General features: G+C 36.3%; 2 protein-coding genes across 3 annotated transcripts in view; one reads left to right on the top strand and one right to left on the bottom strand.

Moving 5' to 3' along the window:
• The first annotated feature begins 2373 nt into the window (after positions 1-2373).
• On the top strand, positions 2374-11805 carry rab1ab (RAB1A, member RAS oncogene family b). Its single transcript, XM_088351953.1, has 6 exons — positions 2374-2721; positions 7383-7455; positions 7787-7882; positions 8778-8873; positions 9286-9417; positions 10462-11805. The coding sequence occupies exons 1-6, from the start codon at positions 2708-2710 to the stop codon at positions 10660-10662; spliced, it is 612 nt and encodes a 203-aa protein (XP_088208079.1). The 5' UTR covers positions 2374-2707; the 3' UTR covers positions 10663-11805.
• Positions 11067-13643, bottom strand: part of cep68 (centrosomal protein 68) — a 21914-nt gene continuing 19337 nt past the window's right edge. For both annotated transcript variants that reach the window (XM_088351952.1, XM_088351951.1), the window contains exon 8: positions 11067-13602. In XM_088351952.1, the coding sequence (XP_088208078.1) occupies positions 13496-13602 (107 nt within the window). In that variant the 3' untranslated portion in view covers positions 11067-13495. The remainder of the gene's footprint in view (positions 13603-13643) is intronic.

The following is a 13643-nucleotide window of genomic DNA, read 5'->3' as shown; positions in this document are numbered from 1 at the left end:
TCAATAAGGAATGCATTGCATAGCTCTTCAATAAGGAATGCATAGCATAGCTCTTCAATGTTTATTCTTTGAATGGGTGATAGGCCACGCAAGTAACCCAAGTATTTGCGTTCAAACACTTCAAAGTCATTTTTCAGGAATATGTCCCCCCTTTAAATAAGAAAACCAGATCAGAGACAATAAAAATTGTCCCAGTTGGTAACTGACTAACTCTTTATGTGCTGTATGGGTGGGAGTTCAAACGGTTCTCAACTGAATCATGAACAAAAAATACATGCATCAAGTACAGTGTGTGTACTCTTGCTCATTAAAAGGAAGTAAGGGTGTGTACTTTACCGAGAATGCCTAGAGTTGAATGAAGCAATAATAACCTTACACTGGTTGAAATGATTATAATGCATGCTGTGTTCTAGTTACCTATGTCAAATTATTTCATATATTACATTAGTTTGCATTTAATGAAAAAATAAAAATAAAAAATAAGGGCAGTGAAGTGGTTAACGCGTGTGTAGCACAGTTTTGATGTCAAGAGATCGAACCTTCCTGTGTGTAGTTTCCTTCGGGCACTCCAGTTTCCTCCCACAGGTTAATTTGCCGGTCCAAATTGTCCCTAGGTGTGAATGAGCGAGTGAGTTGTCTGTTTCTATGTGCCCTGCGACTGGCTGGCTACCAGTTCAGGGTGTCCCCTGCCCACTGCCCGAAGATAGCTGGGATGGGCTCCAGCACCCCCGCGACCCTATTGAGGATAAGTGGTGCAGATAATGGATGGATGGAAGTAAAAAATGTGGCATTCCAACAAGTGTTATACAAGACAATAATCGTCCTTCAGAAGAAAGTCAGGCCGAATGAAAATCCATGCCAAAAGAATCATGTGAGATTGTTAGGCTCTAGTTTCAGCGTCACAAATTACTGTGAATTCAGATTATTGTGGCAAGTCAATTATAATGGTTCTCTTTTTTTCCCTTCTCAATTTACCATCCGTGCTTCCTGAATCCTTTTTTGAATCAAAACCACATAGCCAATTCTCTCTTCTTAAAGACACCCTATTCCTAAATCCTATTTTCCCACTCAAATTCCAACCAAATGAACCCCTTTTTAGTGAACCCAATTCAAAGACCCTGGCTCTAACCAGTTCCTTCACAAACCCAAATTTAGCATCAGGAAAAAGTTCAAAATATTTCATAAAGCATGCTTATCAAAGGTCAATTTCCCATTTTTTCCCAATTTTTTCATCTCCATGGTGCCAAAAATAACAAAGAGAAAAAAGTATAATATAAAACTATAAATACCAATACAAACAAAAAAATATATATTTATAAAGCACACTTTTTGTAATGTAACCCCCAACCGTGTCTTTATACTATTTCTAACCATTTTTCACTCAACTCGGGATAGATTACACCAGGGGTCTCCAACGTTGACCCCTCGGACACCAAGTAGCCCCCTAAAAGCGCTTTAGTTCCCCAGTGGTGGGTCATAGTGATTTTCTTGGACATTTGACTTCAATTTGCATGACAAATCATTGACATGATCAGTGCGGTTAAAAACAAAGTTTAAGTTGGTGACTGTGATTATTTTAACCTTTATTCTAAAATTTACAACATGGTAATAACATAAGAATACCATTGTAACAACATAGTAATAACATAAGTTGCTATTTTAAAAACGTATCACAAACGTGTTGCCTTTTGTGCAAATCAGTAACAAAAAAGGAGCTCTAGGGTTCAAGAAAGTTGGCTATCCCTGGTTTAAACAAAAATTGAAAAAAGCACCTTAAAAGATTCAACATTGGAATATATATATTACCTTTGATGATTTTCAAAGAATTGAACATTGATTCAATTCCAAAAGGTTGGGAAAAATGGGATTTGTTTTGGAGAATATTTGTTTGTGAATCGAGAGGAATAAAAAAAGAGTAAATACATCCAAAATATTTTGAGAGAGTAGAAGATAGCACCTCTAAGATAAATATGATATCAGGGGATTACAGTAGATAAGAAATTTCAGAAAAATAAGAATACATTAGATATAATTTCAGAGTTGTTTTCTCAAGGTTTCTTCATTTTCCTCATGTTGAGGTTTTTGAGTTTTTCCTTGCCCTTATGTTGTTTCCAGATCAGGGGATGGTGTAATAATAGTCTGAAATAATAGTCTGTGCAATGCCCTGTGCAGCCCTTTGAGACTCTTTGTGATTAAGGGCTATACAAATAAAAATGACTTGACTTGACAATAACCTCCCCCTAAAAAATGGAACACGATTTAAAAATAGTTGTTTACATAAATATCACGTAAAATAAATTTAGATGTTTTATTTGTGCTTTATATTGTCCCCTATCGCTCTGCCACGTTTCACTAGATGACGTCATAGGTTCGAGTCTGACAGTTTACTGATGCTTTACGGAGAGAAGGGTGCTTCCGTCTTAAAACAACATCATTGTACCTAAGTATACTCTCTCGTCGTTAGACTTTTTTTTGCTCAATTAAAAACAATAAGAGACAACCCATTCTGTGATATTTTTGAACCGCGGAAAAAAGCTTAGTCGGCTAACATTATCTGCTTCCTGGTTGGAGTGGCAGCCATTTTGAAATTTCCACTGAGAAACAACTAGCCGGCTGTGCTTCGGGGAGCCGTTTAAGCTAGTCATAGTCCACATTTTTTATCGAATCTCCCCCACGAAACAGCGACACACTTTTCAACGACTCCACAATGAATCCCGAATAGTAAGTATCATCAACACGACGTTTACATCTCGTTAAAATGTGTGGATTGGGATAACAACAGACGAGTTAGCATTGTCTGTCAAGTGTAGCTAAATTAGCGGCTAACATCAGCTGACTGCGTCTGTTCACCGGAACCTACCACAGACGTCTCGAATGAAAAGGCTAATAAACGCTGCGTTTTACTTCATATCACCGTAATTTATGTCGTTTCCCGTTTTGGTAATCGTCTTACAATGTTTTTGAAACATGCCTCATTTCGATAGAAACCTCTCAATGTAACCATTTTGTCGTAAAATGGTCGTGGGTGGTTTGGAAGGGCCCCAAACTTGCAACATCCTGACAGCTTTGACTTTAAATGGTAAATGTTCTGCATTTATATAGCGCTTTTCAAGTCAATGAAGACCCCCCCCAAAGCGCTTTACAATGTGCTTCACACTTACCCATTCACACACACACTCACACACCAATAGGGAGTCAGCCATAGCAAAAACACTTCACTACAGTCAAACTATAATATTCCAAAAAATATCACAACCGAAATACTACTACTACAAACCTACTACAAAATTACTCCCAAACTAAATATCAAATCTAGTACCTTAAAAAACAGGACATATTATTCTTTCATTCTGAAAATAACAACAATTCCATAGAAATACTTCAAAAATACTACTACCGTCCAGAAATAATAGAGTGGAACTTCGGTTCTCGACCAAAATCCGTTCCAGAACCCTGTTCGAAAAGCCATTTGTTCGAATACCGAAATCATTTTCCCCATTACAAATAATGTAAATCGTTTTAATCCGTTCCAACACCCTGAATGTTTACCTTTGTTTACCTTTAAGACACAAAAAACATAAATGTAACCCAGGCTAATCGTACGTTCGCGTTATCGTAATCTTCCGTACGAAAGAGTACGCTAACATGAACGTGTAAAGATAAAGAAAAGAATTATGAATAGGATTTTTTACATTTGTGGTGGTCAGCAGAATGCGCAGGTGGACGGTGGAGAGGGATGGAGGAGGAAGGAGAATTATTGTTTGGAAGGAGAGTCCCCTTCCATATAAACTTCGAGTAGCTCTTCTGTCTGAGGGGTGCTCACATGTTCAAATCTCTTTGCTACGGATGACTCGGCTACAGGATGTTCTTTTCTCTTAAAATATCTATCCAATGACACTTTCTTCAGCCTTCTTTTTAGCACTTTTCGGAAGTGGTTCATGACGGTGTCGTTAAAGTCATTGATGACTCTGGTGGCTGAAGCTTCATCGGGGTGGTGGAGTTCGACGAAATTCTGTAACTCGGCCCATTTGTTACACGTTTGTTTAATCTCGGACGTCCCCTAGTGTAGTGGAGGTGCAATTGCACCTGAGAAAATTAAAAGGAGTAAAAAAATGTGATGTAAAACATCCACCCCGAGACAGTACCACTGCACTACAGTTAGCCATAGCTGTATCGCGGAATACTTAACATGGTTTTGCGACATCATGTATTTTCATCACCCGTACGCCGCTCAGCATCCCACCCTCGCATACGCACTCACGCGTCGTACCGGCGTTCGAACTCCAATCTTTGTTCGAACTACAAAGCAAGAATTTCTCGAATTTTTTTGTTTGAACTGTGAGTCGTTCGAAAACCGAGGTTCCACTGTACTGCAACAATACTACTACAAACCTACTATAAAATTACTCCAAAACTAAATTTCAAATCTACTACCTTTAAAACCGGGACATATTGTTCTTTTCTAAGAATAAAAAAATACCATAGAAATACTTCAAAAATACTACTACCGTACAGAAATAATATTACAAATTACTCCTATGGAAATGCTTCATAAATGCTTATGTATTCAATAACGTATTAACTTATCAGAAGAAAGTATATATCTGGTTGGTACTGACGTAAAATTGGTCGAGGGAATTGTAAACTAGTAAAAGAGAAATATGGTCATCGTATTGAGTGTTTGTGTTGTTAGGCTGAGGGAACTGGTGGCACTGGTTCTGTGAAATTTACTCAGAGACCAATCTCCTTGGCTAAACTACACTCGAGTTGAGCCTCACTATTAAGAACAATATGTGTACCATAAGATCTAACGAAATACTAATGCTAATAACTTGTTACATCTTTCTATTGTGATTTTATGTTCCATGGATGAGATTAATTTGATCTTTGTGGTATGCACTACCGTGAACATTTTGATTGTTGTGTGTTTTTTGTATAACATTCATGGATATTAGTTGATTCAAGAATGAACTTTAATTATAATCCTTTTAAGTAGGGAACACGACATATGGGTGGAGGGTGGTCATTGTCTTTTTACAAGAAATCATAGAAAACTGAATAAGTCATTGAAATCTATTTGTCCTCAAAACCAATTTGAATGCTTTGTCCTAATGGCTTCCTGCAAGGTCAGTGTTCATGACTCCACAAAAAGATACACTGTGGTACACTGGCAACTGTGATGGTGTACCCTGGCAAAAACACCGCAGTTACCAAAAACAAAAGACTTGTCTTCTGTTTGCCCTAGGGCCTCTTGATGATACCCAAGACTTCTGTGGACTGATGTGTCAAAAATGAAACTTCTTGTATAGTGTGTCGCCCGATCTGTTGTAAAATCTGCAGTGTTCGATATAATAATAACATGGTGCCAACTGCAAGGCATGGTGTGATGGTCCGGGGTAGGGCTGCAACAACGAATTGATAAAATTGATTCAAGTCTACTATTGAACCCGTTGGCAACGACTTCGATTATTGTCTCTCAGCACGTAAATTCAATGCAAATAATAGTGCATGCCTGTAGTACCCGTTTCGCCCAGCAGAGGGCGCCATAAGACCTTGTTTCGATGCACTAAGGTCATTTTAGAGCCAAACACAAATTCATTTTTAAAGCACTTTTTAGATACCAAAATTCAACTAAAAGCGCTGTATAAAACATTCAATGTACTATAAGATGCAGACACTGTGGTTTGAAGTAGATAAAGACCCAAAAACCCTTTATATATTATACATGTTCAAATTTGAAGATGTGGTGAAACTTAAACCCCTATTATTATAATACAAAGCAAGTAAAGAACATTTGTTGCTCTATAGAGCCGACACTCATCATCTCAGGGGAATCCACAACTTCAAGGTCCAATGCTGATAAGGCTCTGTGCCACTCAAAAGGCTATTAATTTATAGAACAATTTAGATGATGACCTTAAAAATATCCTGCGTTTACATCAATAAAAAAACAATCATAAACTTAAAATGTTTTAGATAAATATAGTAAAGAAGATGAATATATTAAGACTTTCTTTGGGTATTATGTCATATGAGTCCCTGGCAATACTAATATAGGTTTGAAATGTAGTTTCTTTGTTTTCCAATTTTCCTTTGTGGGGTAAAGTTCTGTTTTCTTGTTTTGTTTTTAAATGTCTTCCGTGCATGGAAGATTTTTTTTTTAAATATCTTGCATATTTACAACTGTATAGCATACATTTGTATGTATTTTTTCCCCTTTTTTTGTAAAGCTGTTTGACAAACCCTTGTTTTTTTATTGTTTTATATTATAGAAAATGTTGTTTTGTGGTTTATTTATTTTTTAATCCGTCCAAAACCTTCTCTTTGAATAAAAAGGAAATTTAAAAAGTGTTTTGTAAAAAAATCTGATCGATTACTCAAAAAAATAACTACAGATTCCTTGATTATTAAAATAATCATTAGTTGCAGCCCTAGTCTGAGTCCGTCTTACTTTTTCAGGACAAAAACAACTTTCTGATATTGATAAGAAAATTTAATCAGCTGTTTACTCTGATAATCTGGAAAAACGTCTAAAATGCTCACATACTCAAGCACTCTTGGACGGTGTAAGCAGGACAACGACCTTCTCTAAATAACTGAAACCCCTTCAAATGCAAGAATAGATACAGTTCTGGGAAGAAAAATGGACCAAAATTCCACCGCTGTGGTGTGAAAGACTCATCAACGATTATCGCAAATGTTGACACAATTTGCAATTATGTTTAGAGGACAAACATTTGCATAGAGAAAGATAGTTTTTTTTTGTGTGTCTTAATAATCAGATGATTGAATCAATACTACAGTGTATTTAATTTTGTGCTTTGTCGACTAAAAGTGCGTTGATGAACTGAAACCTTTTGGGAGTGGTAAAGTCACAAAAAAACAAGAATTCAGGAAGCATTCTACATTAATCAGCAGTTGAAGGTGGTTGAAGCAGTGCCACTAACAGTGTCTTAGTCATGAGAAGATCACATGCCGTGGACATTTTTCTACTGATTTCACCACCGCTGAGTTATGCAATTAGCTTACTGGTGTTACTTAGTTTTCCTTGTCAGTCGTGTTTTATTTTAATAGTTATGAGTTGACTTAGTCGACAAATTATTTGATCCGTTTTTCTTTGAAAAAAGTAAGACAACCTGTTCCACACGATTGTTCTAGGGACCTTATGTATCAGTACTTGTACTATTTATTTACTGAATGTTATCTATCTGTTGTTGTACTTTTCAATTCTTAGCCAACCTTTGTCATTCTCATTAAACAATGTAAAAGATGTTAAAATAGGCTCCATCACACTCATTTTGATTTGTGAGCATAAGCAGTTGGGGAAATAGATGGACAGTTTGACTTATTTTACCAATTCATCTTCTGTCTTCTCTTTACAGTGACTATTTATTCAAGCTGCTCCTGATTGGTGACTCCGGTGTTGGAAAATCTTGTCTACTGCTCCGATTTGCAGTAGGTTTTCCTCTGAAAAATTCAGTTTTTCTATTGTGACCATAGCTGAAGTATTATCAAATATAGTAAAATAGTGACTCACCTCTAAATACAGGAAAATAATGTAAGGACTTTTATTAGTTTTACTGTGTTTTACTTGTAAGTTGTAAAAATGAAAAACAATATTAATTAGGATAGTAATTAAAAATATTTCGGGCACCAGTCTTAATCCATAAAAAATATTTGTATGTACATGTATTTGCTTATTACAGATGTAACAGTTCATAGAAGATGTTTATTTGATTCTCTGCACAAAGAAACAGAGTAACTAAATATTTTTTTCCCTCCCCAGGATGATACATACACAGAAAGCTATATCAGCACAATTGGAGTGGACTTCAAAATACGGACCATAGAACTAGATGGAAAGACCATCAAACTTCAGATTGTACGTAACACAATTGCCACATGCTCAAATTTGATTTGTACTTTGTGCCAGTTGATTATTTTCTTACAGCAGTATTTCCCAAACTAGTACACTTTTTATATTAGTAAAATCTCCCAAGGCACCAAAAATGTCTGTTTTTGAATGGACAAATGAATGAATGAATTCATATATGAATGAATGAATGAAACTTTAAACTAAGTAAAACAAAACAGGTCAAAAAACAATGTTAACGTAACATGTCTGAAAAAGAATAGGAGGAAGCATGTGCTTATTTAATCCTACGCTTTTGACTTCCGTAGTAATTGTGTCTTACAGCTAGGTCTCATGCGTATTTACATATATTAAATCCTCACGAATATTCATAATTACATTGGTTTTGTGGATGCATTATCGTCATTGCTGTCTCTATGTATTTTCAGCATACTTTATAATAAGAGTATTTTAGATTTTTTCTTTTCTATTAAAGCACTTTATACTGAAAGCTGAGTTTATTTTGGCAAGTGGAAAATGACATTTAAGCCTCGCACACTTGTTACTCCCCATGTTTTTGGATTAATATTGTTTTTAAAATCTGACTTATCCACCACTTTCATCTCTCCGGAAGCGCAGCCATTCGCAGCCATTCAATTGTTACCGACTACAACGTTTCCCAGAGCTTAGGTATAGACCCATCGTATTCTTAACTATATTCCGACACAAAATAATGATTGGTTTCCTACCTCAGAACGGAGTATTTGTTATGTCATTTTCAGTAGACAGCAAATTTCAAAATGGCTGAGTTGTGAAATGAATCAAATGTTTCCCATTTGCTTCCAAAAACACACTCAAAATAAATATAACACTGAGTATAATCATATTTTTTAGTGGGATAACAACCCCTTCTTTATTTTGACAGTGGGACACAGCAGGACAAGAAAGGTTTCGAACGATCACTTCCAGTTACTACAGAGGCGCTCATGGTATCATTGTAGTGTACGACGTCACAGATCAGGTATGTGGAACATCCCGGAATTTCCATATGAATTCGTTCTGTTTCATTCCTCAATGTAATTTCTGTATTCTATGGGTGTAAATTTGTGAAACCACAAACGCAGTTTTTTACAATTAGTTGAATAAGCGGTACTGTAGATCAATGGATGGGTAAAATATCAGTGGTGAAGCACACATTGACGAAAATGTAATACATTGAAACAACTTCAAGTAAATGTAATTTAAGTAGATATTGGGTCAATTGAATTCTGTACCGTAATACCTTTATGCACCCTCTTCATTCAAACAATATGACTTGAGCTATTGTTGGAGAACTGTGTAGAGATTTTGTTAGCATAGTATTCAATTATGTTACTTCAGCAATTAAATGTTATTCATTGCGTTTTCAGTGATCCTCTTTTTGCCCGTCACAGGAATCCTTCAATAATGTCAAACAATGGCTCCAGGAGATTGACCGCTATGCCAGCGAAAATGTCAACAAGTTGTTGGTAGGCAACAAGTGCGACCTGACGACAAAGAAGGTGGTGGATTACACAACAGCAAAGGTAAACCTTCATCCTCCCCACCATCATATATAAAGGCAAACTAGCACATTATGATGATCAACCTAGGTAATTACAATGGATCCACGTATAGTCATTTTTGGCTCTGGCAGATAAGCCCACTGTATTTATGGATTTTGTAATTGATGTTTCAAATCTTTTTAAAGGTTTAAATTAATTATACGAAACTTTGTGAGAATATACTGAAACAAAATAATCAATGCTACTTGATGCCTGAAATTTTAATCAACAAAACTTTTCCACAACCTCGTTAGCAATTTCCTGTTGTACTGATTGTAAATATTCTGAAAATTGTATTTGCATTGAAAACAACATTGTGATAAATATTACATTGGTGGACCATAAGTTCAAGAAAACTTTTGTATTGACTTATCATTTAATGGGGCAGTGTGTAATATTTAGTGCGTCCTAGTGGCACAAAACACTAGTCAGAAATACATGAACTATCATACCAATGGTAATTTTTATTAAGAAATCATTAGTTGAGGAATTTGTATTTCTTTTACACAGTGGAATTCCCTCTTAGGTTGCCGCAAATTAATTGCCGCCACACTGCTCTGTGGCACTGGCCCTTGCTTGCACCAGGCGACACAGTGCCACCTGGACGTCGAATACTACACACTTGAGCTGTTAGAAACGGAAAATTATGTTTCAAAGCTGTTTTGGTGCATAATATAACATGGGTTAAGTAAATGTGAGGTGTGGCCAGGTTTTTGCTTGATTGAAGCATTCATCCGTGTTCAATCACTTGTGTCTCCATGCAAAATGGGAACGTTCTTTAGATTTATAAAATGTGAATTAATATCCATTTTAATTTCAACATAGACTAATATTGCCACGTATATCTTAGCTTGCAGACTTTGTTGTTGTCTTTTATTATTTTTTCGAAGATGTAACTTCAGCAAGGAAGCGATAGATGCCGACTGAATGCTATATTACTTAATCTTTTTTTTTGGTACAATAACAAAACAAACATGTAGGCTAAATATTCAGACATTAGAACCTGCTCTCTTTGAATGTTTCCAGGAGTTTGCAGACTCTTTGGGTATCCCTTTCTTGGAAACCAGTGCCAAGAATGCCACCAACGTGGAGCAGGCCTTTATGACCATGGCTGCCGAAATTAAAAAGAGAATGGGCCCCGGGGCCACTGCCGGCGGCGGCGACAAGCCCAGCGTCAAGCTGACGCCCGGCACTACCGTCAAGCCTTCGTCGGGGGGCTGCTGCTGAGGAAAAAAGCAACAGCCCCTCCTGTTCACTACAGGCGTGTATGCCTGGCTGCCATCTTCCTCCAAACTCTACCACAAATCTGACAGGGTAGGGATGACATGAGTCGCACAGATGTGAGAACAAGATGAAGTTGCCCTTATTTGGACTATAATGTAGCACACTACCAAAAACAAATTAAAGCGTTCGTCTTGTCACCCTGTCCTCGCATTGATGACAAATTAAGGTGATGAGTTCACCTGATCGGGCCCAGACCACCCTGAGAATAGTTTGATTTTGACCTACTCATGACTTTTGAGGATTGTTTGATCGTGAGCGGGAGTTGCACACGTGTGCAAGTGTGTGTGCATCAGTGCATTCCGTTTTTAGTTGAGTTGGTTTTTTTTGGGGGATTGGGGGTTGTTGTCTTTTTGTTTTTTTTTTGGCTTTTAGTAATTTTTGCATCATTTGCTCCGTCACTATATGAATTTGTTTGATTTTGTCCCAAGAGCCAGCGAAATCTTAATCCACCATCTCAGCTCTATGATGTACTTTGTTTCATATATTAAGAAAAAAACGTTTGCCTTGTTGTGTAGCTGTTCTCGAACTTGGGTTCTCTGACAGAATGATGGCGGTTTGACACTATTGCACACTTCTTAGTCGTAGTTATCGAAGTTATATTGTAGACAAGACCTCTCGATTTTTGTTTAAGAACCTGCAAACTCTCAGAATACCTTAGCTCAAGAAGCCAATCACACGAGCCCCACGGGATTAGAGGGAGATTTTGGGACCTTAATACATATATATATACTGTATATACATGTATTCACACCTACAGCACATCAGCTCTCATGACCGCGCTGTAGTCCTCTTTTCATTCTTAGGATTGTCTTAATTCAACAATTAGGCCGATAGTGATACAAAGAATAATGTATTTAAGACTGGATGAAATGAAAAAGATCTCTTTGTGATTCTCGTCGCGACGCGTTGTAAAGAATACACACAATTATTTATTCCACGTTTGGGGGAAATCTTAAAGTTAGATGAGATCGGTTTGCAAACTGTCTTGTGTTGTGGTAACCTGAGTGCAGAATTGCATCAAAATACAATGTTCTCTTGTTTTCATAATAAAGGCAACTGGAGTCAGTTTGAAAGGCGTTCTGGAGATTGAAGTGTCCCGTGTTTTCATGAAGCCCATAGAACAAATTTCCGTAGCACTTGACTACATGGTTGTATTTAAGCAAGCCACTGATTTTGAATCCAAATCAATTTTTGTTTCAGTTTATACCAGGAATTATTAAAAAAACTAAACATCAGGGAGGGGTGTGGGGAATAGTTTTAGAATAAATTTGAAATGTGTTAGTATCATGACTTGTCACATAATAAGTTTCTCCGGTTTACTTTTATAAGTGCAATAATCGGTAGTCACCGAAACGTTTCCCTCCCTTTATGTTGCATTTTTCAAATTCGATAAAATTAACCTAAGTTATGTGTTTATTCCACACTTTCTTACCGTTCAAACTCGACACAACAGTGCTGGCGTGCATTGGGTTTAAAAAAAATGACAAAAGGGCTGGATGGAGTAAAAACATGTTTTGTATCAAGGGATAAAGTCCCTAATAGGATACCTCGACAATACATGAGGTCAAAAGATAATGTAGTCCTATACAATTGCTTTTAATATCAGTGTAGCCATTTCGAAAAGACGTACAATCGCTTTTTACTCAATTGTTTGCTTATTCCATTCAATGACCATTTGATTAATATTTAGATAAATAAAATTAATAGATGATAAAAAATAGCAAGAAAAATGGAGCCAGATATTTGAATGTTGGGGACACTGGGGACAAGAGTGGTACCAAATCAACACATTTTTATTAGTTGTTGTATTTTTTTTCTAAACTATTTTGTTGTGAAAAGCACTATATAAATGCAGACCAGTTACCATTTATATTTTCACCTTTTTCATTTGGTGGGCCCTATTTGGCCCCTGGGGCAGAAGTTGCCAACCCCCTGTAATAATGTGTATCTTTTTGTTATGTTTCTTTGTTTTTACAGCAGTTTGTTTATCTTTGGGGCAAAAGTAGTGATTACATGACACTTGTTTTTATAAACAAGGCAAGATTTGGGACTGCTTAAAGGGATTGTGTGGAATAATTAAAACAAATGCCATTCTGTACAAAAAATGCAAAAACTTTGATATTTTTCTACAAATTGCCCACAAAGTTGCGTCTATTTCTGTAAAACTGCTCTACAACAAAACTACACACTTCTTTTAAGAATGAAACTGAAAAAGTCTGGTTATAAAATGCAAAAAAATATTCAAAAAAAAGTTTAGTTCAGTAAAATATAAAATACAAATCACAAATATTAAATTGTCAGATTGTCAATTTTGCACATGTTATTGTTTCTTTTTTAGACAACTCGAAACTGTATTAAAATTTCATTTTTATTACTAAATTAAATTACTAAAATTCTTGTTTTCGTATTTTTACCTCAGTAAGATAAAAATATACAAACCACACATGTGAAATTATCCTTGTCAGATCTTTTAAACATTTTAACTTTTTACATATATTAAAAACAATATTACTTTGATCTACTGAAACAAGGACTTTAAAAAAAAAAAAGATGTTTTTTGGGGGTAAGAATAGTGCAAATAAGGCCACTGCCTGGTCAGGCATGTTCATAACTTGTGGTTTGCCAATGGTCACATCAATAACAGTGAAGAGCGCTAACTAGTGGCTTAGGTGACTACATTTCAATGATGTAAATGGGTGATACTGCAAGTGTAAACATGTGATGTCCTCCTTGTCAACCAGTCTTTTCTAATCCATGAGTCCAGATCACTGTGGGGTCAGCGTTCTCCAACTTGTCTTTTGCCCAAGATCGAAGACAATAGTTCAACTTGACAATCCATCGCCCTTGACTGCTTCTCAATTAACCACAGTGTGTTTCGCAACACTAAAACAAGGAAAAGAAAGCAAAACTAAGGTTTTGAACAC

This window comes from Urocampus carinirostris, chromosome 13 (genome assembly GCF_059441175.1).
Source record: "Urocampus carinirostris isolate Australia breed hairy pipefish chromosome 13, RoL_Ucar_1.0, whole genome shotgun sequence".
Lineage (NCBI taxonomy): Eukaryota > Metazoa > Chordata > Actinopteri > Syngnathiformes > Syngnathidae > Urocampus > Urocampus carinirostris.
Note: the sequence above shows the minus strand (reverse complement) of the source record. Positions and strands in the feature narration are given on the sequence as shown.

Excerpts from the sequence above, each read along its gene's own strand:
- rab1ab (XM_088351953.1), top strand. Across the intron at positions 7,883-8,777 it reads AGACCATCAAACTTCAGATT|TGGGACACAGCAGGACAAGA; the intron begins GTACGTAACACA and ends TTATTTTGACAG. Across the intron at positions 9,418-10,461 it reads TGGATTACACAACAGCAAAG|GAGTTTGCAGACTCTTTGGG; the intron begins GTAAACCTTCAT and ends GAATGTTTCCAG.